Source organism: Phalacrocorax aristotelis, chromosome 1, assembly GCF_949628215.1.
Source record: "Phalacrocorax aristotelis chromosome 1, bGulAri2.1, whole genome shotgun sequence".
In the NCBI taxonomy this organism is placed as follows: domain Eukaryota; kingdom Metazoa; phylum Chordata; class Aves; order Suliformes; family Phalacrocoracidae; genus Phalacrocorax; species Phalacrocorax aristotelis.
In genome coordinates, this window is record NC_134276.1 from 205,491,250 (window position 1) to 205,518,725 (window position 27,476).

The window sequence follows — 27,476 nt, forward strand, 5'->3', positions numbered from 1 at the left end:
AAAGGCTTTGTAATCAAGAAGGTGCTGTGGATTTAGAGAAAGTGGGATATATTCAGTAGTTTCAGAACAGAGAGGAACAGTACTGTTGAAAAGCAAAAGCAGCTTTGGAGGATAGAGGACAGAACTAGAAAGAAAATAGTTTTTGGAAGAACAAAAAATAATTTTTGCTTTCCCAAATGTGACAGGCTTTTGATTTGAGACTTTTTGTAAAAACTACTAGATTGTGATTTTTTTTTTTTTTTTAAATTTCTGTGACTATTTACAAATTGTAGAAGAGCTCTGGCTATTGCTAGCAAACATTTTCAAGGGATGCCCTGCATTGAAGTCTAATAAACGCTGGTGTAGTGATCATGCTGATTACTTAATGCCATTTTCATAGGTGATACCAAGTGTGCTTTAGAATTTAAGAAATGCAAGTGAAATTTTAAATTACAGAAAATTTGAAGATTTACTTGGGACACTTGGGTGGGTTTTTACAGGGACAGCAAAAGACCCTTCATGGTGGTGTTGGCAAAATTAAACCCTGTCCTGTGCTTCAGTGCAAGCAGCTCTCAAGTCTGTGTTCCAGAGCATGAAGTTGTTAGTGCTTTTCTATATGATCATAGGAATTTGTTATATATTGCCAGACTTCATGCATTAGGTAAGAAATGTTCATGGTAAAACCTGTAATCTTGAATCTGTTTTGAAAAGCTACAGCAAAGAGTCCAGCCTTTCTGAAGAATGAGGTTAAAGAAAAAAAATTGCCAAAAATAGTTCTAGTAGTGCTCTGATAGGGTCTTAAATGGATTTTTCTGAAGTCGTCTTACAGTTCTGTTTGGATTTAATGTCTTTTTGGACGCTGCTACTATTTTGCTTGGTGGGGGGGGATACCCCCTAAACGTCAGGTTTTACAAAATACAGTCTCCAAGTTGTGCTAAATATCAAATCTGCAAATGCAGAATTAAAGATAATCTGGCAATTTTTCCTTTCTTGCATTTGTAAAAGCAATGTCATGTTTTGTGATAGAACTGCAGCACAGATTTGGTAATGCATACTGTTGCATATATATAGGGACTGAGAAAATGAATAATTTAAAAAAATCATTAGCTATAATTTGTCCTGTGTAATGTGTAAAAACAGAGTAGACACTGGTGTGAAAACATTGCTTTGAATTAAGGTTCTTTTGGTATGCAGATATTCTTTGTATTTTAATTCTGAACTTCACTTACAAATATGAACTCCAGATGCAGATATATATTCTTAAAAAGATAAAAAACATAACTGCATTATAAAAAGTAGGTTGTAGCTTATTTTTTTATACCACTGACTAGAGATGTTTATGTAAACTTTTTGCTTTCAGTGCTTAAATCTTCTTCAGGAGCATATGGACCAAAATAGAGAGACATTTTCATCTTTGCAATATTGGAAGTAAAATACACTGTCTGAAAATTCTCCCTAGTGTACTTTCAGTAGTTGATCTGGGATTTTTCCCCCCCTGAAAATAGCCTCATAACTGTAGTTTGGTTTTTCTTTATTGAGATCATGACCTAAATAAAATAAACATGCCTCATCTGTTTAAAAAGCCCAATAAACTGTACATCATTGCCTGCTTCTTAGTATGTAAATAAAGCCATATACATATATAAATAAGAAGATTGGTTACTATCTTGCTTTTTAAAAAGTGCTGGAACATCCATTCAGTAAATTCTGAAACATATCAAACTGTTTTGCTCTGCCAGCTCCTTCCCCAGGCCCCAGCAAATCGACCCCGGTGGAGGTGGCTGGAGTGGGGTGGAGGGGGTGGCTGCCGGGGGGGGTGGCAGAGGCCAGGCCTGCTGGCAGGTGTCAGAGGCAGGAGGACACCCTTGTGTTCGTGGTTCTGCCCGTGGTTCCTCTTGGCAGTGCCTGGACCCAGCCTGTGCAGGAACAGCGCATAGCAGCCCGCTGCGGGGAAGGGTGCTCACTCCTCTCAGCACTGGCAGGGCTCCACAGGGGAACGAAGGAAGAAAGTCATCAACCGGGGTCTTTCTAGCTGATATATTTTCCTTGCAAAACTACTCCAGTGTGAGTTTTATCCTGTGTGAATGAAGTCTTCGTATCACCATGCATCTTAAAAAACCCTTTTAAAAACCAAATGTCCCTCAAAAGCAAACACAGAACTTAGTTTTATGTTACCATTGAAGAACTGTGTTTGGCTTTTAGATCAGAAAAGTGGTAAGAATTGTAGCTGGCTTTGCCTTTTGTTAGCTATTTCTGGTTAATGTCTCTAGAAGAATTATATAAATGGTGTGTTTCTTTGCAGGATATGTTGTGGGACAAGAGGTGAATTCTCCTGATAGTTTGAATACGGAGACAAACCTACTTCAGATTTTGCTCTTCTGCAGCTCTCTAGTGAGCATAAATAGGACTGTATTTTTAAGGGGTGTTCTGTGGAGGATGCCAGTAGTTTGTGCTTAGTAGCATTGTGGCAACTTGATGTAGATTCAGCTTCCCTACTAACTCTGGACAAGGTGCTTAAAGCTCAGATACTAAGTGATGTTTCATAGAATCATAGAATGGTTTGGGTTGGAAGGGACCTTTAGAGGCCATCTAATCCAACCCCCCCTGCACTGAGCAGGGACATCTCCAACTAGATCAGGTTGCTCGGAGCCCCGTCCAACCTGACCTTAAATGTTTCCAGGGATGGGCATCTGCCACCTCTCTGGGCAACCTGTCCCAGTGTTTCACCACCCTCATCGTAAAAGTTTCTTCCTTTTATCCAGTCTAAATCTACCCTCCTTTAGTTTAAAACCATTAATCCTTGTCCTGTCAGAACAGGCCTTGCCAAAGAGGTTGTCCCCATCTTTCCTATAGTCCCATTTTCAGTACTGAAAGGCTGCAATCAGGTCTCCCTGCAGCCTTCTCTTTTCCAGGCTGGACAACCCCAACTCGCTCAGCCTGTCCTCATAGGAGAGGTGCTCCAGCCCTCTGATCATTTTTGTGGCCTCCTCTGGACCCGCTCCAACAGCTCCATGTCCTTCTTGTGCTGAGGACCCCAGAGCCGGACGCAGCACTGCAGTGGGGTCTCACCAGAGCGGAGCAGAGGGGCAGAATCACCTCCCTCGACCTGCTGGCCCCGCTTCTTGTGATGCAGCCCAGGGTATGGTTGGCTTTCCGGGCTGCAAGCACACATTGCTGGCTCATGTCCAGCTTTTCATCCACCAGTACCCCCAAGTCCTTCTCTGCAGGGCTGCTCTCATTCCCTTCATCCCACAGCCTGTATTGGTATCAGGGGTTGCCCCGACCCATGTGCAGGACCTTGCACTTGGCCTTGTTGAACCTCATGAGGTTCTCACAGGCTTGTCTCTCCAGCTTGTCCAGGTCTCTCTGGATGACATCCCGTCCTTCTGGTGTATCAACTGCACCGCTCAGCTTGGTGTTGTCTGCAGACTTGCTGAGGGTGCACATGGTATTGCTGTCTAAGTCATTGATGAAGATACTAAACAGTACTGGTCCCAATATGGACCCCTGAGGGACACCACTTGTCACCAGAGTTTGCCATAGTACTAGTCAGACTGCTGCATACTTGGAGGTACCTGACAGATGTATCATAGTAGAGTGTTGACAGTGTAAGCCCAATGTAGCTGGGGCATCTGTCTTCCAGCATCAAGGCAGGCAGAGGTCAATTAAAAATAAAAATAGTTTTGTTGCTCTTTCACTGCTGCTTTTACTGCCATTTGTAAAGAAATTGTGGTTAATTCATTTAACCACTTTAATGAGATTGTGTTTGAGAATTAGCCATTTTAGTCAACGTTTTTTCTTCAAAATTTAGGTTACATTAGAATTGTTGCTTTTTTTTATCATTGGCTTTATCCTTGCTTGCAGATTTTCTCTATTATTCTGAGTAGCATGTTAAGTTTCAGCCTCTGACCGTGCAATTCTCACTCTTCTGCAGGTCTGAGGAGTCTTGTATAAACAAAGATGTAATTGGTTTTCATCTTTATCCTTTTTTTATCATTGGCTTTATCCTTGCTTGCAGATTTTTTCTCTATTATTCTGCATAGCATGTTAAGTTCCAGCCTCTGACTGTGCAATTCTCACTCTTCTGCAGGTCTGAGCAGCCTCGTATAACCAAAGATGTAATTTGTTTTCATGCTGAAGACTTCTTGGAGGTAGTTCAGCGAATGCAGTTAGATTTGCATGAGCCTCCACTCTCACAGGTAAGTAAGCTGCGATCTCTTGATCATTTGTCCTCTGAGTCCTAAATGAGAGTTTTCACCCTTTTTCTCTTTCTTCCTCCAGTGTGTCCAGTGGGTTGATGATGCAAAACTTAATCAGCTGCGAAGGGAAGGCATTCGATATGCCAGAATTCAGTTATTCGATAATGACATTTATTTTATCCCAAGGAATGTTGTGCACCAGTTCAAAACAGTTTCAGCTGTGTGCAGTTTGGCTTGGCACATCAGGCTCAAGCTGTATCATTCAGAGGAAGAACTTTCTCAAAATACAAGTACTGTTGAAGCAGAGACCTCTGCAGACCTCAAGTCTTCGGTTATCGGACTTCAGACTGACAGTGGAATTTGTACAATGAGCAAAAATACCTCCGAAGACACCAAATTTTCAGATGCTCTGCAGACAAAGTATCTGCAGCAGGAATTTCTGCCGATAAAACACGAACCTATTGCATCTCACCGAATAAAAGAAGAGCCCATGAATGTTGATCTTACTGAAAAGATAGCGGCAGCCAATGATGTCGGGGCCCAGAACGTTCAGACTAGGTTGGATCACATTGAATTGACGGCATTTAAGTTGGAAGTGGATTCTAAATGTGAACCTGGCACCAAGGACTTACAAGGCAAGTTATGCCCTGGAGGTCACGTACATCCAGATGATACAAGACAACATAGTTCATCATACCCGAAACTGCATGGACAAAGAGAGGATGATTTTTTGTGCTAAATTTGTATATACGGTTTTAAATTCCTTTTTAAATTTAATGATGTAATAATGTAAAGATTCATAAATTCTGTGAGGTAAGTTTGTGACTTGCCTTCACATCTGTTACAGAAATAGTTATGTAGCTTTGTAACATTCCTCAGTGCCTGTCCATAACTGTGAAGTATCAAAGCACTTAGGGCCAGATGCACTGTAAACACTGCAGGTTTAACATAAAGAAGTCTTTAAATAATTTTGAGTTGTAGGTTTTAGAGTAGAGCTGACATTTAACATATATATTTTTTGTAAGATGAGCCAGAATTCTTTTTGACAATTCCAGGCTTTTCCATAGAGCTTATTTATACCAATTTTTTCATTTTAAATGTGTCAGCGCTGTAGTGTAAATATCTTTTTTAAAAATCTTTTTAGTGTGATTTATACTGAAATGTGAGCCACTTAATAAAGGTTCATAATAACAGATTGGTTTTATTTTTGGGTCTGCAAAAAATAATTCAGTTAAACTGCCTCTCTACATGGTTATGTTTCTACCTGCACTAAGACATAGGATGCCCTTACGCCGTTGTGGGGTGAGGAGCTGTAGTGAGCTGAGGCATTCTTTGTAAATCAGGATTAGTCAGGATGTGAAATCGGTCCTCCCTGCGCAGGATTCCTTACAGTTGCTCACTGAGGGCCCTGCCCTACTCCTGCTGTCAGATGCTGAGGTGGAACTGAGAGGCTAAGCTTGCCCTGCCGTGGAGGGCGGCTGGGCACCCCGGGGGCTCCCGTAACTGCACGCATCTCTCTGGATGAGCTGGTGCGAAGGAGCAAGCTCCCCTCTGTGCTTGCCTCTTCCCCCTGCTCAAGCCACAGTGAAGACAGTTCCATTTCACATTAAAAACAGCAGCAGCAACCACCCCCTTGACTTAAATCAGTTATCTGACTAAAATTTAAACAAAGGCTATTTAAGTGGTTACTTACCAAGCTATAAAGGCCTCAGCTTTAGCAGTGACCTGTAATTCACTGAGACACATCTGGATTTGAATTGCTCCCTGTACTTGACAGTGCCAGGCAACAAAGATACTTGCCAGTGTGTCTAGTAGGAAGATTCCTCACAAGTCCCACTTCAGAAGCAAGAGTTGTTTCATTAAGAAAATAAGAGTGGTATCCAAGTTAACCGTTCTCCTCTCTCTCTGCCTATGGAACGCCTGAATTCTCTGAAGCTGTGTTCTGAGGGAAGAGGATTTCAAGGCTAGGTAGCATCTGGTGTGGTGATGGCAAAAACTCTGTCATTTAACTTATTTAATTCTTTGTGTAACATATTGCTGTATAGTTCAAACACATCTGAATGATATTTTTTTTTTCAGGTAGCTACAGATACAGATAGCAGTAAACTGCCGTACAGCCTGTCCTTCAATTAAGTATTTAAAACTTAAGAGCCTAGGTCTGGTGTTATTTCCGAAGCCCTCTGTGTTGCTGAGTTTTTGTTTGGGATTTTTATTTTTATTTTTCCCTATAACTTTCTGAGAGCTGTACATCCATACCTCCCCAGTTTATAACCTTTTGATGCACTTAGTGATCACTTTGGCTTCATTTGTAGCAATAGGACAATGTGATTTGCAGGTGATGTCTAATTTGGTTACCCAAGGCCCTTCTGTTGAAAACATTTTTTGCTTATAGGTTTTTAAAATTCAAAATGTTACTGCGTACTTGGCACTAAAATCAGCCACCTAATGGATGAGTGCCCTGATTTGTTTAAATTTAAAATAGGTCTGTCAAGGAATTATTAATTAAATCAGTATTTGAATTGCTAAATGTTACTCCTATATAGCCATAATGATGTATTAGAGGAGCAATAGAAACATGAATCTCTTGGATGTGGCTAACATGTCCTCAAGTCTTACTGCTATTTTCTTTCATGCTGACTAAGAGATTCCTACCAGTTTGGCACCCTCAGGGATCTTGCTTTCCCCTCACACCTTGAGCAAATGATTCATGTGTGACGTGGTAAGTTACTACTCTAGCAGGTTCTGATTTGAAAAAGTAATCAGTTCATGTAAGAATTTGAGCCTTCCTGACAGAAGCGTGGTCTCTGCTACCTTTGTGTTTTCTGGATTATCTGGAAACTTCCACCCGTAATCTCTTTGGCTTTATGAACATCCGTACACAACTATGGAGCCTTCTACCCCCTTCTCGGTGCCAGCCCTTGGAGAGCAGTAAAAGAGAAGAGCTGCAGGTGTTAGTTTGCACCAAGCATGCAGCTTTCTGAGCGGGTTAGCGAAAGGCTCCAGCTTTATCAAAACCAGCCTTGCCAGATACTGCTTTAAAAAAAAAATTAAAAAAAAAATTAAAACCCCCTATTTAGTGTATGTAGAAAAAAAATCATCTTATTTGTGTGCTGGTGCTTGTGTGCTGATCGTTCATTCTGGTTCAAGTAGTTTTTTCTAAATTTGCCAGATTTTAGTAAAGTGTATGCATCCCCCCTGACAGCAAACAACTTTCTGCACCATAGACCCTGTCCAGACTGAAAAAATAAATCTTAGAAGATGGTTTAGCAAACATGACTTTATACTTAAGAGTAGAACTTTGCTTCCTTTTGAAGACCTGCTCAGTGGTCTTGGCTGATGTGGCCTCGAAGTTCTGCTCAGGTAGGTCTTCTAAACTGCTTCCATCTTCGACCTATTTTTTCTTTTTTTTTTTTTTTAATCACTTTCAGGATGTTAGAGATTAAAAGTAAATGGCAGTTTTTGCAACTTTTATGCATCCTTTATTCTTGATTTTTGAGATAGACTAGATTCTCCTTTTTAGACAGAATATGAGGAAAGCCACGGGCAATCCCGGCAATCAGAACTCCCTTTGCATTCAAAGGTGGGAGCAGGCTGAGCGACTGGCTGTATTAGCATATGCCTCTTGCTGTGCTTTTTTTAAAGAAAAAGAAAAAAAAAAAAAGCTGTTGTCCTCTGCCTGCGGTGTATTCCTTTTGATGTGGTTGCTCTTTAAGAGGGGAGTGTCTTTTCTGAGAACTTCAGCTCCCAAATTGTTCGTTAGTCTGACAAAGGTCTCGCTTTGGTTTCATGTGGTCTGTGCTATAACCTTTATTCCTGCCGCATACAACTTCGTATTCAGACTTTTGCTTCAGCAATAAATCTTTCATGCCTTCTGATGTACTGGATCTAGTCTTTGCTTATTGCTCCCCGCCCCCTTCCTGGATTTCAGTGATATATAAATCTTTCTGTTATTTCGGCTGAAATCTCCAGTGTTTTAGTTGTCTCTCTTGGCCCTTGTTCTTCTGCAGATTGGAAAAATCTGCTCAAGGCCTGTCGCCCGCACTGCAGTGGTATCGGCGTCCGTGCGTTTGCAGCGGTGCTCCACTTAATGACGTGATGTGCAGAAATTCAGACATGTTTTCCTAGACACTGGTACCGTATCTGTGGGTAGCAAAGCATTGCATTGTTACTGTCACCGCCAATAGCTTTCAACATGGTAGCTACATTTTTTTTTTTTTAATTAAATTAGTGGATCTTTTGCATTTCACTGGCAACTGACTTCATGTGTTACATACAAGTGTTACGCAGTGTTGTGTCATCCCCCAGCCCTCCAAATGCCTGCGAATTGACTCTGAAACAGCATTTTCATTACAGGTACTGCTAGCATGCAGATTTTTCCTTCCTTGTTACTATAGTGAATATTTCAATACTACTTTAACTGAAATATTAATTCTATTTAGTATTAGAAATAAAGTATTATTTCAGAGGGTGATGATTTAAGTATTCATCTGTGAAAGAATTCCTTGGTGATAAATAAAATTGATTTTTAACCAGATATACATGTGCGCAGTAAATTAGTTGGCATTGCAAATGATGTAGGAAATGGAAACATAAAATCGTAGAATGCTGTGAAACTGATCCAAACCATTTGGAAAATTGAATAAGTCTGTCAAGGACCACAGGACTGGTGTTCACTGATCAAAATGACTGTCTGCTCGTATCCGCGTGTGAATAAGGATGCTGAATTGATTGAAATAAATCCATGTTTTCTCCATGCTCATTGGCAAAGTGATGTGTTGTGAGATAGCAGACTACCACCTGACCCTGCTAGGATGAGAACTGTACTGATTCTGACCGAGGGAGAAGAGAACTGTGCAGGCTTCTCAGGTGTAACTGTATCCGTGTTTCCTAGTGGTCGGGTAGGTAGCGACGCTTGCCTGTAGGCAGGCCGGCGCCTGCTACCTGACCGTGAATGTATACGGGTTGCGAGGGACTCGCGTTTGCTGACCTGCGCTTCGCTGTGAATGACGCTGCTGAGAATGTGTTCTTTGATTGTGAGTCGCTGTGTTCAACTGGTGTTGTGTTACTTTCTCAAGCGGATGAAATGCACTTTACGAACTGTATAATAGCTGATACCGAGACTTTGTGCAGATCCCACCGAGTCTGCAGCATATGTGGGAAAATCTGGGACGCTTATCATCAGCCACTCATTTCATTTTTCTTAGAAATGCAGATTATTTTGTGCTCTGTTCAGAAGCAGCGATTAACTTCACAATGTCCAGGTTGCTATTTCTATTAGAATCATCAGGGATACTGACTTGGCAAATTTAGTGTATTATATTCTAACCACTGTTTTTTCTCTGTGCTATGTTGCTAATATTTCCTCTGCTTTGGAGCTGTCCTGTACTTGAGTCCCAGCTAAACACTGAGCTTCTCGTGTTCTGGTCATGCTGGTAGATAAGCCTACTGATGAGGGCGTTAGTCCTAAATAGTCCTTTAATATTTGGTGTACAGTTATGATAATCTGATACAATCGTTGATTAAAACAGCAGTTTAAACTTCTATTTTTATCAAGTTTTATTTTTCAATAACTTCTGATATTATGTTTTCTCTTACCAATTAATTTCCGCACCACCTGAATGAAAGTGCAATGTTCGGTAGAGCTTAGGTCTGTGTTCCCAGGGCTGTGCTTTCTATGGCAGCTCTTTTATCTGCTTGTACAGAGACAAAATAGGGCAGTTAGCCGAGAAAGCTGTTCTGTAAGTGTCTCAAGAAGAAATAATCCCTGAGAATTAGACCTGTGTGTATAAGAGTAATGGTACAAAAGTCAAGACTGCTAAAGCTACACCTGAAGCATGCAGTAACGCTCAGGTTCTTACCTGTCTAATCGATGCAGTTGAGAGCTTTTGTTAATCTCAGAGATGAAATTTTAGATACAAAACATCTTTTAGCAGCGATTTCTTTATGAACTTCAACAGGAACACTGAGATAAAACCACAGATAAAATTAGCTCGGGTTCTCATTTCTCCTGTTTCTGGCTCTTACACTGTCATTCTGCGCTGTATGTGGACTCTTCCTACATTTGCCTGCTTGTGGTGAGGGTTTTATTAGAAACGGCAGACCAAAGGAAAGAGTGTTACCAAGTTGCAGATTTTTCTACTCTTTATCCAACTTCAGTACAAGAACAAGGAGAAAATGTCGAATTAATATTGAGTAGCACTGTAGTGGTCCCACTCCACTCCTTAAATTGCCTTAGTCCACAAAGCTGGTGCTTTTCAGCAGCTAGCTGATACCCAGGGCTGTTCAGGTAGGCCAGGCTCATATGGGAGACTAAATCCATCCAAACCTTAAACAAATAAAGGTACAATGAAAAGGTACAAACACTTTTTCCAACTTGGCGTAGTTATTTGTACGTCAACTAGAAAAAAAAAAAAAAAAAGTGTGATGTGGGACACGGCAGCGCTATGCTTTCCATGCTAATGAATTCAAAGAACTCAATTCTGAGGACACAGTTACTCAGGAGTGTTATTACTGAAAAGCAGCTTTCTTTGTTCCCAAAATACAATGGTGTTAAAATAAGTAACGCCTAATGCTGTTAGAGTTCTCAGTTCCTGGAGCCTCATAAATTTAACTTCCATCAGTACCTTTGTGTCACCCAGCTTTTAAACTGGGCAAATGGGCAAATTTCCATGAGGTTGCTCTAGGATTTTGTTTCTGTACTACTGTGAGATAGGTCAGAAAATACTGGTGCTTCCATCTCTTAAACCACTGTGTAACTTAGGCTAGCTTATGTGCTAGCTTATTTTTTAATACTGCCCCCATGCCTAGCAGTGCATTTGGGACGCCGGGTACACGCGCCCGCGGAGCACTCAGGTTGAAGTTTGTTGGAGGTGGGGATGTCACACGGTTGTATTTTTCAAGCATAGAAAGAGCAGAAAACTGGGCGCTGCTCTAAAATGGTGACAAACCACGAACAGCAGTATGAATGGGCTACTGAAGACCCTAGCTTCATCACGTTCCACACACGTGCATTGCTTCCCTTAATCAGAGGAACACAGGTACTCACCTACAGTGCACGCTGAAGTGTTCAGGCTTGTGTAAATGATTCAAAGAGAAATAAATGATGGAGAATATAGATCTCCATATACAATACATATAATTTCTCCCTATGTAACGTATGTATCATCAATATACAATAAATACTTCCAGTTTCATTTCAGAACAGCAAGCTTCTGAATTGCATTTTACAACAGAGCCGCTGAAGGCGACCTTCTCCCCTCCGTGCCCCGCGTTAGCTGCTGCAGGAGCCTCGGGTGAGGTGTGCTGTAGTGCGCCGCGTCCCTGCATCGTCATTTCCTTCTGCCCGTTTCTCACAGATCGGTACGGGCCATCTCGGCATCGACTTCCCCTTTTCCCTGCCAGCTGCTTCAACGCCGCCTTTCACTCATTTAGTTCTATTTAATGAAGATCAGTTGATCGGTCTGTAAATTCAAGAAAGGGTGTGAGGAGACCTCACTCCATGTCGAAGCGGTGAAGGGCGCCTTTGAGAACAGGGTAATTATGAAGAGAGGCAACTCGTGCAACAGCTTCTGGAGCTGGCTACAGCGTACCTTGTATCGTAAACCCTTTTGAACGAAGTTCTGGTATCACCAAAAAGCAAGACCATGTGTACAAAGGTGTTGGCACAGTTTAGGTCAGTTAAACCTGATACAAAATACAAAGTCAAAAGGGATTGCTGTCATTTATTTCAAGGTTTGTAAACCTTTAAAAAAAAAAAAGAACACACACCAAAAAAGAAAACAAACACCAAAACAAAACCTCAAACCCTGCAATTTTTGGTCTTTTACTATTGAATTTAATTAATTAAGAGAAGATTTGGAACAACTGTGTTTAAGTCTAGTGAATTAGAGATGCCAAACTTCCAGATAATTGTTGCATCTGTAGAATAGAAGGGGTTTATTAAGGGGGCAGAGTCACCATTTGTGGCCCATCGTGCTAATAACACACCAAGTCCTAATGAGGCTCGTTCTTATTCTCCCATCATTTGTTGTGTTAAGTTATAATGATCCATTAGCATCATCAGCTGGGCTGAGAAAGCTGCGCTGCTCTGCTAAGCAGTGTGGGCTCTTTTGGCATCGCTTGAACAAGGCTTTTTTGCTTTTTATTCTGTGATAATTGCCAGATGGGGACAGACTCTGGGCACTGCGTTTTATGCTCAGTGCCACAACATAACTTACCGAACAGGGATGAGTGTGGGTGCATGTATCTGTTTGTCGTGTCTAAAGTGCTTAAATGCTTGTTAGGTATTTGTGGCAATGTTTGTTAAGGGGTTCATAAAAGTTTACCTTACTTGGAGGTAGGTCTTCAGCCACTTTCTTTTTTGCCCTAAATTTTTAAAACATCTGATAAAAATTCCACGAGGTCTAGCTTGTGTGCCACAGGCCATACCTGAAATATTGCATCCTGCAAAGCTCAGTGACCCTAGTTTCCATTTGACCACTGAAGAACTGCTAGAGAGATCTAAACTGGATGTACAAATCAAGCATATGCTCTATACCACATACACACACACACACGTATACTTAAATAGAGCATGTAAATGTCATGGTCACTCTCACGTCTCCTATATGCAGCAGGCCCACGAGCATGTATGGAGACGGATGTTCTCCCCCCTCCTCATCAAAAGCGCCATTTTAACTTAAAAAGTCCCAAAGGCAGAGAAGGAAGCCCATTCTTCACGGGAGCCTTGTATGAGCAGGCAAAAAATCTCTCAAACACAGCAAGGTCCTTCCATGAAGTGTTCAGAACTCAGTCAGGTGTGAATACACACCTCCAAAAAAACTGTTCCTGATAAGCACTGAAGGGGAAGGAGATTTCTAAATGGTAGTACAGCTCCCCATAAACTATGTGATGCTTATCACCTGGGGCCGAGTACACAGATTTGCTTTGTGAAAGCTGATACATTATTTTTAATGTAATAAAGGTGTTCTAAATAGTTTGCATTTTTAACAGCTAATAACCAGAGTTTTTGTCATTCCTTGGTTTCTCCTTTAGCAAGGTAGGATGTCAACCACCCTGCAGCAAACATGACTGAAATTCTTTTTAAAGATCATTTGTTACCTGATGTTCTGAACTGAGATCCATTGCCTTAGACTGGAACAGGCTCTTTTCTTAGGTCAAGCCCTTTCAGCAGTCTCTGACATGGTTCCCATGTGTTTATGCCCCCATCTGTGTGACTGAACAGCAAGAGACAATCCAAATGCTTCAGGAAGGAGGTTTGTTTTTTTTTTTTTTAAGGACAGCTGGATGTACATAATTAAAGTTCTATTTGTGAGACACTTTGATCTAGTCACCCATTGCCTTAGATTGCTTTTCCTGGGCTCTTCTCATTCACCATTCTTTTGTACCTAGGAACTGGAAATGCATCAGTATCTTCAGCACATGTGTTATTAATGTCCTAGACAACACTAACATTTGAATTTGGTGTTACCATAGCTCCTGTAAGAACACATTCAGTCCATAAATATGCTTATGGTTCCAGCTCTTCCCACAAATCCCCTTCACTGCATTTGTTACTTGAAATCAGGGTCATTTACTCACATCTGAGCTGCCAGTCCTCCACAAAGCCAAGGCTTCACCCCCAGAGATTTAATGTACTAGGGTGTTAGAAAACATTTTCCTTGTCCACTGCCCACAGGTACAAAGACATTACAGCACTCGCCCCCGGCATCAGTCTTCACTTCTGATTTCTCCCTTGCAAAGCTCATCACCATTGTCTCCCTCTTCTCTGGATCTCAGACTGCTGGCACAGTTCAGCTACAAACTTTTTTCCCCTTGGTGAACAGACTGGTCAGTGTCTGTTTCAGCAGCTCAAAAAAAGTACTTATTTTTAAACCCTGAGAGTGGAAGTGGATTCTCAGTGTCAAAAAGAAAAGGCTGAGTCACTTTCTTCTGTTTTTGCTCTTACTTGGCAGCTATTGATTGTACCGATTCTTAAATCAAATTTAGCCCTTTACAGAAATTACTGTTAACTGGTTATTTGTCAAGTGACAGCAGAAGTAGTAGAAATCTTAAATGCTCTTTCCAAGGACTGCCCAATGTGCTGAACACTCAGGGGTAGAACATCTGTGGTTCCTTCAAGATCTTCTGCCTGCATCTTATTCCATGTAACAAATAACAATAATCATATTAGAACAGCTTATGTTGAACAAATACTTTTATTTACAAGGGCATATGTGACAGTTTTAGAATTAAAAAAAATGGAACAAGTCTACTTCCAGTCTTCAGCCTGGTTTAGATAAAGTCTCCAGTCTGATTTCTTACTTGGCATTCTACTTTGGAGATGAAGTTTGTGGCAGAACTATAATAATACAGTACTTTGGTACCACCCTTAGCACTGAAAACCACTTCTCAGAGCTTAGTCTCTTCGTACGTAGAAGATATTATATCCAAGTTCAACCATACCCCCAATAAGCAAGGCCCACAGAGGGATAAACACATAGGCTAGTTTCATTGTAGTAAATCGTTGCAGTTTCGCACAGAGGGCAAGGCAGAAGGCTAACTTAAGCAGCATTGCAATGAGATACCAGGCTTTTTTCTTGATGTTTTGGGAGCCATTGCGAGGGTCAAAGCCAGACTTGCAACGTCCAGCCATTTTCACAATTAACATAACTAGAAGAATAGTATCAAATATCCAGACCGGAATAAAAATGAGAAACCAGTTCCATGGGGCTTTCTCATCCAACTTCAGCACCAGCATTATCAGGAAAAGTAACGTAAAAAGCCATGTCAGTAGTACTCTTTGCGCCAGGGACATTCTCATTTAAACAGCTTGGAGAGGAAGCCTGTCACTGCCAGCAACAACCTAACAGAAACAGAAGAGGGGGGGAAGGCATCAAAAAACGTCACTGCATAGCCATTCAGCATATCCCCTTAAAGGCGGCTCAGCTCTTGTTCTTTCTTTCCCACCCCTTCTAACCGCACCTACGTACCGTTTCCTAGCATTTCTTTTATAGCTACCACCCTCAGTGAAGCACTCTGTTTTCCTCCTGCCCGCTATTCAAGTGCCTTAAGCCAGCTGTGGAAACTGCCTTAATCTAAATTTCTTCTGTGAAAAAAATTATGCTTTAATCCTAAACTAGCCCTCAGACTCATTTAGGGATTTTTGTATGTTAAGAGTATGTTTAGACCCATTTTCCTCCAGTACTGAGGCTCTCACAGTTAACACTTGAAAATAAACCAAGCAGTTCTGTCTAACAAAACAATCACAGTAAAATGTAAACTGACTAACAAGCCCAAGTAACAAACCATCTGAAAGATCCCATAGTCTGCAGAGCTGCAGCTGAGATGACCCAGGCTGAAAGTGAGCTGGTAAGCACAACTACCACTTTCTGTCAAGCAGTAATTTTAAAACTAAAAGCTCTGGATAATGTTTGCTTTCTGGTAGGTAGCTAAAGAACACAGACACTGGCTGCCAGGAACACTATTCAGGTTCATTGGCTTGGTGGTACATTTAAAATTCTGTGTAGCCATGACAGAAGAAAAACAGGGACACGTACATCTGCCACTACAGTCATAAAAGTTAGTTTTCATATTCCAAATTTGACTGAGTGGACAGCGGTGGGATTCCTCTTATGGAAAATATCCAGTTTAGTCAAAAATAATTTACATTGGAGTTACTGTCAGTGCACCCCTTCCCTTGTATGATCCAGAGCAGGCCAGCAACTTGAGCTGAACTAGCAAAAAAAAAAAAAAGAGTAAGTTTAAAATAGAGTATTTGTAGTTTGCTTTTTCATGTCTCAGTTCTGCTCGGATCACCAAAGGGTCTGGTGAAAGCTGGTTACTGGCAGGATGAAACTGAGAGCCCTCCTTCGGGAAGGGGTGAAGCTTAGCAGCGACCTTCAACCTAAGAGCTAATTGCTAAGCAGACAAACAATTGGAGGAGGTTTAGATAGCATTGCTCCTTTCTCCTTACAGACACATACCTAAACCAGCTGGCAGGTGCAGAGGTTTACAGAACAATTACTATGAGCTGCCTGAAGTATCTCCAGTATTTTGAAAACATTCCCAATGTTCTCAAGTGCAAGTCTGTGGCTAAAGTGAAGAGTAGCGATCTGAAGTCTCAACATTCCTTTAATGAGAATGTTTTTGAAAATGAGTTCTAAAAATCAATGCCACAGATACTACAAGAAGGAGAATCTCTTCTTAGCAAGCTAGAGAAAGCAGAAACCAAAGAAACACGCTGGAAACTCAGGCCTGAAAGGAAGAAAGGAATTCAACACTGTTACAAGTATCAGGTTATCAAATACTCGAGGAAGGTGCTATGAATCGTCCTGGAGGAAATGGAAAGCTACTGAAGATGTATTAGATCGGGCTACTCAGTTTGAAGTTGCTCACTTGATGAAAAGATTTTCAGTTTTCCCAAGCGTTCAGAACCACTTTGTAACAATTTTAAAAAGCACAGGCAGAAAACTGAGCATGGGACCTTACACTGCCTTTCTTTTATCTAATTAAGAGATGTAACTGCAGGAGTAGGCAGGACTGCAAGGCTCCATTCAATTTTAGATGCTTTTTTTGATGAAAACTCAAGAAAATCCAAGTACTTCTGAGATCTTGTAGTCCTATAGTCCAAGTAAAGGAAGGCACCAAATTTTAAAGACTGACAGCTGGGGATACAGCTGATGTAAGGATGAAGGGTTTGATTACATGGAGCACTTGCCCATCTCTCATTAGGAAAGAAAGATCATCATCAGATTCTCTGGTAGAGGCAAGCTATTGCAACAAGATGGTTAACGCTGGAAAAAGGATGCAGATATGGTCCAAGTCTGAACTAGCTCTTCCGTAGAAGCACTGGAGGAATGTCAAAGGCAGAGTGTAATAATAGTAGTAAAAAAGCTCTCAACTCCTTATAGGACTCATCTAATTAGTGGGAAGGCAAAATTTTCAGTAATGAGAAACACTATCTAAGTAGACATTATTGACCTTGGTCGGGTGAGCTACATAATTAGAATGCTATGACAGCTACTTACGTGCTGTTTAGAAGGAAAAAAAAAAAAAAAGGAAGCTTACACATGCTATTTGGCTCAGTATTAAAGGTAACATTGATCTATACATTTAGATTTAAACGTCGATCGTTGCCTAACAAAGTTCAGATGACGATACGATACTAAAACCAAGTGAAACAGAACTCTAGCTTGATTAAATGACGTTCCGAAGCCGACTCAGAGGTGCGAGTGTGACGGCGCACCCAGGAAGAAACGCTCCGGCAGCCCCGTTTTAAAACCCGGCGTCAGGCGGCCCGCGCGGAGCCCAGGCTGGGCGCTCGGCCGCTCCCTTGCCCCGGGGCGTTCCACCCTCAGGCGCTCTGGGCAGATTTAAAAGCGTACAGTCAAACAACAACGTCCCCTTAACCGGAGCGCTTGTTTTACTGCTTTCCAGCGAAAGAGAGCCCCCGAGTGCTGCATTAGGCTGGAAAAAGAAAATCAATTCAGAACTATTCAGAGGGACGGGGGCCGTCGGCACACGGGCCGAGGGCGCCGGCTCCGCAGCCTCTCGCCGCCCTCAGAGGGCTGCCTCCGGCCCCGGCCGGCCCAGCCCAGCGGCTACGGCGCTGCCCTCGCCCCCCGCCCGGCCTCCCCACCGCCCCGCTCTTGCCCCCACCCTCCCCGGTCCCCACTCGGCCGAGCCGGCCTCCCCCGCCGCCCCGCTTTCCCTGCCGCGGCGGCGGCCCTTTCCGGGCCCGGCGCGGGAGCCTGAAGTGAGAGCCCTCTCCCTCCCCACCTACCGCCCGGCCGCGGGCCGCCCCGCGCCGCCGCCACCCTCGCAGGGACCCGCAGCCCTCGCCCGGCCCCGGGGCGCCGGCGCATCGCCCTCCCGCCCGGCGCTGAGGGGCCGGGCCCTCCCCGCCCGCTCCGCCACAGGCAGCTACCACCTTCCCCGCCCAGCTATTGGGCGGCGCGGACACACGTCCTACCGCGCCTCCCTGTCACTGGGTAGCAGCCGCGTCGCTCAAGTTAATCCCCGACTTCCCCCCGCAGTTAGTCGGTCGTAGCGACGCCCATCAAGGTCTGCCAGCCCACCTGGCAGCCGTTAGCCCTTGGGCGCCCCCCCCACCCATTGTCTTTGCCGCCAATTCGTGCGAGGGGCTGCCTGTCACACCAGCCCCGCCTCTGTCCTGGGAACTGTCCGTCAAGCACAGCCCCACCCCCCCTCCCGCTCTCGTTAGACAGCGCCGCCGCCAGTCGCGCCTTGGCCTCTTCTCCCGCAGGGGGAGGGGAGGCTGTTGCTTGTCGACTCGCGCCCGGCCCCGCCCCCGGCTCGGCGGCGCGCGCCCTGCAGGGTGGCGCGCTGTTGCTGCCGCCACTCGGGCGCGCGCCACCTCCTCCTCCCCCCGCCACCTTCCCCCCCCCCCAGCTGTTGCCTGGCGCGCGCCCGCCCGCTGCCTCCTCGCCCGCCGTCTCGCGGTCCCCTCGCCGCCGTTGTCTGCAGCGCGCGCCGGCCCGCTCCGCGCGGCACCGGGCGGCCGGTAAGGTCGGGACCCGCCTGGGCGGGCGGGGGAGGGGGGAGAAGTGGGGCGCTGGGGCCCCTGCGTGGGTGGGGAGGGGGGGCCGGGACGGCTTCGGCTGAGGAGCCGCGGCCGGGGCGGGGCGGGGGTGCCGGCTCGGTGAGGGGCGGCGGGGCGCATCACCGGCGCGGCGGGGCCATCTGCCGCGTCTGCCCTGGCCCCGGGCCGGGCGGCGAGAGCGGCTCCGCTGCCGGCCCGCTGCCGCCGGCCCCCGGCGGAGCCCGGCCGCGGGAGGGGTGGGCGGCCCGCCGCCTCCGCGGAACCCAGGTCCCCGTCCGGCCGGAGCAATCACCGGTGCCCTCCCGCGGGGCGGCGGGGTCCGGAGGCGGCGCGGCGCCGGCCGTTCCCGCCACGCCGCATCAGGTACGGTGCGGTGCGTCCGCTGGAGGGGGGCCGCCCGCTCCGGGGGCCCGCCGTGCCCCGGCTCCTCGGTCCCGGCCGCAGGCTGTCGCGGGCGCCGCGTGCGCGCCTGCGGCCGCCTCCGTGCGAGTTCTCGCCGCTCGCGGGGTCTGACCCCTGCCGCAGCGCGCCGTTCCCTGGGGGGTCGCTTTAACGCATCCCGAGCCGCTTTAGTGCCTGATTCGGGCAATGGGGCTTCTTTCCCCTTTCCTTTAAAGGTCCTCGATTTCGGTGTCTTCGCCTTCGTCTCTGGTCTCGGCTCTGTCTGTATTCTTGTATTTTACACCCCCTCCTCTTCTTTCGGCGCTTCCTTTCTTTCCTATTCCTCATCCCGGTGTTCTGCCCTTCCCGCCCTAACCTGATGACGACCTGTCTACAGTTTATGTGGTGTCTTGTCCTTCCTCTTCAGTTTGGAAACCTAAATGTTGGGCTACTTCCCGCGAGTTACAATTTCTTCTGTCGTACTCATTCCCCTGGTGTTTTATTCGCTGTGAGAAACAGAGCAGAGACCAGTGGGGCGAAATAATTACGCAGTAGTAGAAGTATCCAGCTGTTTGCTTCTTACGCTCTGGTTTTTCGTACGCACTCCCTGAGCGCTGTGACCCAGGTCTATGGGAGTCAGTGACAGCTTCAGTCCATATTCTCAAGCTCCGTGCTTGGTATTTTGTCTTTTACTGCCTTGACGTGTTATTGGTCACTTGAAAAGTAATGTTGCTGAGTCTTGCGTTTTGTCCCAAATTTGCCAGTGTCGTATCCATCTGTCATATAATTAACTGCAAAAATTAATTAATTGGAAAACCTGACTTGTTGAAAGTACTTTAATTAACAATCTGAAATTCTTTGTGATGAAACATTCCTCCAGAAAATACAGCTGGTTTTACAATTTTGACACACGAGTTCTTCAGTAGTAATGAGACTAAACACAACGTGTCATCAGTAATTTGCCCGCTTATACCTTCTTGCTGATGCTGTTAAACAGATGGTGCATCTGTTTTATCAGGGAGAAGTGAAGCACTTGAAATAACCTGTTAATCCTCGTAAGTGAATTCTGGTATCTGCTCTTGGAGTGGTCACTGAGCAGTGGAAGGATATATTTCTGTTGTATACATTAGTGCTTGGCATGAGATGTTTTGGTTTTCCTGGAGTGAGAGGGTGAGAGTGTTCTGTGAATAAATCTCTGGGATATAAATAGCTGTATGTATTTGGCTATTTCTGTACCTCTGCAGGTTTTGGTGATGATCTTTGATTTGCCTTTTTGTGACTCCATGGAAAGGATAGTCCTTTTCTCAGAAGTCTTATTTTTGTTTCAGTAAGGAACCATGCTTCTTCCAGCTTTGACTTCCCCCCCTTCAAGCTCTACTTTACAATATTTGCAAAAACTTTTCATTACTGAAGCCGAAGGTTGAGAGCGATACTTGGAGCGGTGTGTTTAAGATCCTGATCTCCATTTGAAGTGGAATGTTTGTGCAGTTGAATTTTCTGTTGCTATGTTTTGCTGCCAGTGTATGTTTGTACTCTGGATATAAATATTATAAAGGATAAAACAAGCCTGAGTCATGTGAAAAAGAATTTGGAAACCTAGTTTTAATTCAATGCTTGTAGTAGAATTTTTTCCTCTTGTATTGTGTGGAATGTGACATACAACTAAATTGCCAGTATCTGTTGGGTACTCCACGGAGCATTCCAAGTGTTCTGGTAGTACTGGGTTTCTCCCAAAGCAGAGTCAGCTCAGCTTGTCTCAGACAGTTGGTCCCAGCTGTAGCCATAGCCGCCTAATATCAGTGCGAGTGCTGGGAGAACTCAAAATTCTGTAGGCTTTGAAATAGGAAACAGAGCCTTGATGATGCATTCGAAGGGAGGCATAGGCGCATCGAAAAGACTTCCAGTCAACTTCGTTCAAGGCGGTTAACCAGGCAGCGAAGGGTGGAGTGGTTCTTGGAGTTGAACAGTGCTGTTCCTGTCACAGCTGGCAGGGGTCACTGGAAATCAGTGGACATGACTTCTTCCCCAGTTCTCCAAAGTTACATATACTGTTGTTTCAGGCTTCTTCTAAATACTGTATCTTCTACTTGTTTATAGCAGAAACTTTGTTAAAGAAATAAAAACATATGTTTTTTTCCTTCTCTCAGGACCCCTGTGAGTGAGAGTGGTGACAGTCATAGGGTTTTGTTTTGTTTTGTTTTTTTTGTCTGTGAGGAAGTTCTTTTCATAATAAGCAGCATGCTCTACGGATTCATCACTGAACAGTTTATGTGAATTTTTAGCTAGGCTTACTAAGGACACAAAACGTGTACAATTACTTTCCTTGTCTTCTCCCGTTTGAGTAACATCTTTAGTCAGTCAGATGACGAAGCCTAATTTAATGGCAAATAAAAGACATAAAGTACTTACAGAGTGACAAATTTTTATAAAACTTTTGACAGGTAGTGACCCACATTAATATTCCCACCCAGAGAAAGGCAGTTATAATTGGGTCCCTTTCTTCAGGAAGAGAGCAACTGCTGGCCAGCATATGTGCGAAGCTCTGAGTTGTCGCGCTGGTGCGTACTGCTGCTGGCCCAGCCAGATAGTTGGGGCAGTTGGTAATGTGGGTAGGGGGCAGGAAAAAAGTGTTGGGTGAGGTGGAGGGGGACATTAGAGAGCCATGGTACACTGGTAAAAACAGACTGACTTAATTGCTTCTGCCCACTGAACAAGGTAGGCCTGTTCTTTCTGTAATGTTTTTTTTTTGTTGTTTGTTTTACAAAGGAAACAAAACTCTTCTAGGATACCTCTGTCAGAGGTACTGCTCCTTCTGGCTGTTCGAGGATAGTTGACCACTACTTACTCTAAGATATGTAGTGGCATGAAAAATAAGACTTTGAAAGCTCTAAATACTATGTTTTTTCCCTTGAGTTTATTGTGCTGTTATTCATGAAGGCCCTTCTCTTGCTGGGTACAGAGGAAATGGTTAACTACCTGGAGAAAGTATATCCAAATTTTTAAGGAGAATACAAAGAGCTTAATAAATTGCCTATAGGGGGGAAAAAAAAGAGTTAATAGTAATTAGGGCTATAATATAGTACTGTATAATGTTTGGCTATGCTCTACAAGTAATCATAGAATAATTTAGGTTGAAAGGGGTCACTGGAAGTCATCTCTCTGGTCCAACCCCATCTCAAAACAGGGCCAGCTTCAAAGTTAGAGCAACGTATACATACATAGAGATACCCATTATGTTGTCAAGAAACTTGGAAATATAGCTTACGTTTGTAGGTTTTGGGTTTTTTTTAATAGTTGAGGGGAGGATATCAGAGAGTTCATAGAACTATTCTCTTGTTTCTTAATTTAAATGTGTAAAGGGGATTTTTTCCAAATTCACTTTTGCTCAGTATTTAATTCTTTGTTCATTTGAGGTGGTCTTGGTAGACGTACTCCAGAGAGACTAGATAGCTTCCTGGAATGAGTCCAAGCATTGGATTGAACTCCTACTTGTGAATATATTTGTGGATTTTTTCTTTTTCTTCAAAAATAAAATACAGTTGCAAAGTAGGAGAAAAAATTTAAGCAATATAGCGTCAAATATGCAGTCATGCAAGCCTTACGTTTTGGAAGTCGGCCAATGCCAGATGCTTTTGAGAGTTAGGTGGTTGGCAGATGCCAGCCTGGCAGCTAAACACTCTTCGTGTTCAGCTGTCTTAAGGGACAGTTTGTTCTATGCTTTCCATGTTGCTCATACGCTTTCCGTGGTGTTTGCTGCTGGCCATTGTGGGGTTGGGTTAGGTAGAGGGTTTGTATGGCCAAATACAGCCTGGTGATCTCTTTGGATGTTTTCTTGCATTCTGAGTCATGAAGCTTGAGATTTTTCTTATTATTGTGTGTTTAAGTAGCTGCTTTCTTTTTGAAACTGAGTAAAATCTTGGCTTCATTGACTTCCTGTGTTACTGAGTATAACAGTCTAATTATGTGTTGTAATATAATATTTCTCTGTTAAAAGTTTGGCTTTGCTATTCTCTAAGCTTGGTTAATGAATGAAGCTCCCTGTGTTATTGGAAGCTCTTGTTTTCTTGGCTATATTTTCTGTATATTTCTTAAAGTCTCATTTCATTTATAATTCCTTATTTTTCTGTTTGTACTTGCCTGTTTCTCAGGAGACATTTTCAAATGGTTGCTCATTCATAGCCTTTCTCAGAACACCTCCCCCCTCCCGCAGAATTTTAATATTATTTTTCAAATAAAGTACATGTATTCCAGGTCAGATTGCACAGCTGATCAACAGAGCTGTACTGCAGTGTTTTCCTTGTTGTTTCTCTTTTATTCAGGTGTCTCTGTGCTCTCCCTGACTATAGGATATTGAATGGAAGAGCTCTCTCAGCTGCCAAATTTCCTTTCTGGATTTGAGATACCTGATTTTAAAGCTCCCTGCCGCCACCCCTCAGCCTTATGGATATACTTTGCATTACCTGTACTAAATTTTGTTTATGTTGCCTATTCGTTGTTAAAGTTGATTCATCTTTTTAAGCTTTGCTAATGTAAGGTTAATTGTAATCTGGAAATGTTACTCCTTCAGGTTTTCTTTTCTTCTCTGATGTATAAAAAATAAATATAGTGAACACTGCTGGACCTGTTTACAGAAGCTTGAGATTTGGAGTAATAGGGCAGGGCCCCACACCATTGTTTCATAAAAACTCTAGGCTACTAGTCTAAATGGGGAGGAGGAGAGGGGAAACAATCTTAATTAGTCCAGCTTAACTCTGTTAATGGTATGTCTGAAGGCTTGCAGGTGGAGATCCAGAGTGTTCAAGTTGGCTTTGGTCAGAGCTGTGTCGCTAGTGGCAACGGCATTAATGCTCCCCTTATTCTGTGGTCCATAGATCTGTGGAGCTAATTCAGGCAAAAACTGCTCATTGACTTAGTAATGGTAGTCAGATCCTTGAAGCTGTCTCCTGTGGGATGGGCTCCAATGCTGGTAAAAAGGGGATGGAAGCTGGTGACTGAGGAGGAGGGTGGACTGTGGTAATACTGGTTTAGAGTGGTTAAAACAGTTGTGAAGCCTTGCTAGGCCGCCCTGACCTTCTCCATCGGCTCTGTGTGGACCTACGTGTCTATAGTGAGTGATTTCTTCTGCTGAAAGTTCCCTCTTAAGAGCCCCGGGAATGAGCGGGAATGTGGGTCATCTCTTATTTATTTGTAAGCTAACATTAGCTGTCAGCGCCTGGTGAAACAGTGACGTGATGAGTGTCTGTGTTCATCTTTCTTGTAGAAGTCCTTCACAGAGAAGCATCCTAATCCTGAACATCAAACCTCTGGGAAGAGCCAGCCACCAGGTTACGTGTATGCTGAACGAGACCCTGAATGCTTGCCTCTGTCACTATGGGGTGTTCAGGTGTGTGAAAGCTAGAGGAACATAAAGCAGACTAGGAAGATTTAGTCTGAGTTTAGTTTTGGGATTAGGATGCTTCTCTGTGAAGGAAAACAGGGGTTCCCAGATGAGCTGCGTAGGATTTGTGTGCACTTTGCCTTGGACTGACACTGAATGGAAGTGCTAGCAGATTGGCCATGTGTAATCCAAGGAGCTTCTACGCACCTGAGCAGGCAATAAATAGGTTGTTTTATTCAGACTGGATGCTGCTATTAATCTTCATTATCCAATTAGCCTATCGCATGGAATAACGTTGACCTCAAAATTTTGTTCGCTTTTCTGGCTGGTTTTTGATCAATGGCAATGCTTGCTTCTCACAAACAGCAGTCTGTTCAGAAATCTTTGACATCCTTCCAGAGGTTCTTTGAAAGTCCACGTATGACTTGCTCTTGTTTATCGTTAGTTTGACATGTTCAGAAATACTGATAGACTAAGACATGATCTTCCTTTGCAGAAACTGCTGATTAGACCCTATCAGATAGTCTGTCTGGTATAATGGTGTTCTATTTTTAATGACTGTTTTGAGGAGCTTGCCAGATACACATGTAAGGCTTGTTACCTTGCAATTCCTTGCTTGGATCACTCCAGAGACTTTTTAAAAAATACAGGCTCAGCATTTGCTACTATGTTCCTACAGAACAGTGGCTGTTAGAAGAGGCTTCTTCTGATAGCTCAGCCACTTCATGCCTCAGCTGCTTCAAAAACTTGCTGGATAACTATTTGTAGAACATGATGCAAACTTGGTCATTTAGGAGTGGTTTTCGACTTCCTGACTGCGCTCATCGAGAAGCCACAACTCTGCTGTGCATTGCCTGGTGACAGATAAACACATCTTCCTAAACACCAAGTCAGTATTTTCCGTGAGCAAGATTTGTTGTTGCAGGAAATTACTGCTGTGTTTAGAATCACAAGGAGGAGGAAAGGAGCGTAGCATTTTATTTCAGGGTGGCCACTGTATTTTGGGGTGGGTTTGGTTTTTTTTTTTGAGTGTTAAGAATACTGCATGTCCAAATGGAAAACATAGTATTTACAGAAATTCTGTTCCTTAGTAAAGTCATTACAGTTCTAAGAGCAGATGTATACATGCACTATTTCAGGGATTTCTCATTATAAGTTTGTAAATATGTTTAATAGGATCTATATGTATGTGTGTAGTATTCAGTGCAAAACCCAGGAATTAAAAAGAGCGGAACTTGAGCTTGAACATATATTGTATTTTATTTATTGATTTATTTACAGATGCAGCACCTTCAGAAATCTCTTGGCCTGTAGATCTAGGACACTGGCAGCAATTACTGCATTTGGATTAACAGGAACTTTGTAACTAACATCTCTTATAGAAGATGAGAGGCAAAATTGACTTCCTGGTAGTGTCCTTTAAGGGCTTGAATTTTTTCCACTTAAACAGTAAAATATGTTTAAATATTGGGAGCTTTTTGCTGATTAATAAACACTGTAGCTGGCTCAGGAGTAAATGATGAGAGGTGTAGAATCCTGGACTTCTCAGTGCAGAGTCCTTCTCCCCAATTTTTACAAGTATGGTAACTATGAAATTGTGTCATGTCCGTTCAAATGGAGCCATGAACAGTCACCAGTTATGTAACAAAATTAGGAAATTTGCACAGACCTTAAGGCTGAGGGCACAGATTCCAGAAATGGCTGCAGCGTTGCAACAAGTGCACGCAATGTTCTTTTCCCAGAACCTGAAATAAATCTCAGAAATTCTGACGCTCAACATTTTGCTACTATTTCAGACAGTTGTGTAATTCACTGGCAAAACAAGTATTCCTTGGGAGACAGTTGTTTTCTGTGGCACTTCCTTGCTAGTTTGCCCTTCAGATATTGGTGTTTTTACTGTGGAAGTGAAGATGGTTAAGTCGAGCCTACTTCCCATCAGAAGCTGAAAAGTGATTCTTGCCATGTGCTCTACACTGCAGCTGCAACCGTGAGAGCTTCCTGCTTGGGATGGTAAGTGATAAAGGGAATGAGCTTATAAGGAAGAATAAATATGCAGTGGCAGAAATGGGATCAGATACCATGGTTTGTGGGCAAAATACAGAGGCCTGAGAAAGTATCTGTTTGTCAGTAACCGACATCTTACCAGGGGCATAGGCAGGTATGGGCGTGCTGCCAGATGGCTGTGTGTGTCATGAAATATCATGTTCTGTGTTCGTAAAGAACAAGGCTTAACACACAGCAGCAGCATAGGGTCTGATTCATATTTTATTGTTCCTGTTGTTGGCCTGATAAACTCACAACAAAGCTCCCCAAACAGGTATCTAGTGATGTTCAGTGGATTTTTTTTGCCAGTTGTTTGGGGGTGATTGTTTTTTGGGTTTTGAGGTATTTGGGATGTTTTTTGAGATGGAATGAAGGACAAAGAAAATTAATTCTCTGTTGCGAGCAGTGTCTTAGAACGCTGGTATCCAAATTTAGCAGAGTTGATGGTGTTCTTTGGGGGAAGCAAGTATGTTAATTCCTTTTTATTTACAAACTATCATGCTGTTCCTTTGGGAAAGCAAGTATGTTAATTCCTTTTTATTTACAAACTATCATGACCTTGGATTGCAAAGCAACAACCTGGGAGGGCCTTGGCTGGCATGGCAGCAAGGCTTTTCATGCTGGCTGCTGGATATGGTCCTTAGGTTAGCAGTGTCTGATTTTTTAAATTTTGGGTTTTTTTTTTCCCTTCCTTTTGGCTGCTTCAGATTTTCTTAAGGCTAGTAGCTGAAGGAAGCGTGATAAAACTTCCACTGAAAGGTGTGAACCTGGGAGTGACAAGTTTCTCATTTGCTTGTATACAATTTGCAATTCTGAAATGCTGTCTTGAGAACAGTGATGCATAGATAAAGTACTTAAACAGAACACTGAGTGCATTATATAGTATTTGATATCCCTTTTAAAAATGGAAATGTAGGATTAATGGTTTATTTGTAATGCACATGAAAAGAATGTG

General features: G+C 43.4%; 3 protein-coding genes across 9 annotated transcripts in view; 2 read left to right on the forward strand and 1 right to left on the reverse strand.

Moving 5' to 3' along the window:
• Positions 1-8,712, forward strand: part of RSBN1L (round spermatid basic protein 1 like) — a 52,833-nt gene extending 44,121 nt beyond the window's left edge. For both annotated transcript variants that reach the window (XM_075081457.1, XM_075081458.1), the window contains 2 exons: positions 4,070-4,178; positions 4,261-8,712. In XM_075081457.1, coding sequence (XP_074937558.1) covers positions 4,070-4,178; positions 4,261-4,917 — 766 coding nt within the window. In that variant the 3' untranslated portion in view covers positions 4,918-8,712. The remainder of the gene's footprint in view (positions 1-4,069; positions 4,179-4,260) is intronic.
• Positions 8,713-14,355: 5,643 nt separating this feature from the next.
• Positions 14,356-18,079, reverse strand: TMEM60 (transmembrane protein 60). 2 transcript variants are annotated; one of them, XM_075081460.1, is made up of 2 exons: positions 17,941-18,079; positions 14,356-15,021 (listed from the first exon to the last, which is right to left on the reverse strand). In XM_075081460.1, exon 2 carries the CDS (start codon positions 14,977-14,979, stop codon positions 14,575-14,577), a length of 405 nt encoding a protein of 134 aa, XP_074937561.1. In that variant the 5' UTR covers positions 14,980-15,021; positions 17,941-18,079; the 3' UTR covers positions 14,356-14,574. The 2 variants fall into 2 exon arrangements, with proteins under 2 accessions (XP_074937561.1, XP_074937562.1); XM_075081461.1 differs by lacking the exon at positions 17,941-18,079 and adding an exon at positions 17,226-17,328.
• A 404-nt stretch (positions 18,080-18,483) lies between these two features.
• Positions 18,484-27,476, forward strand: part of PHTF2 (putative homeodomain transcription factor 2) — a 75,406-nt gene continuing 66,413 nt past the window's right edge. For 3 of the 5 annotated variants that reach the window (XM_075081462.1, XM_075081465.1, XM_075081466.1), the window contains exon 1: positions 18,484-18,681. The gene's annotated coding sequence lies outside the window, so the exon portion shown is untranslated. Of the gene's footprint in view, positions 18,682-18,844; positions 19,084-26,338; positions 26,489-27,476 lie in introns of those variants that run through there. The other 2 variants (XM_075081464.1, XM_075081463.1) reach the window with 2 other exon arrangements.

Bases quoted from the DNA above. Each gene is read 5' to 3' on its own strand.
- TMEM60 (XM_075081460.1), bottom strand. From the start codon at position 14,979: ATGAGAATGTCCCTGGCGCAAAGAGTACTACTGACATGGCTTTTTACG.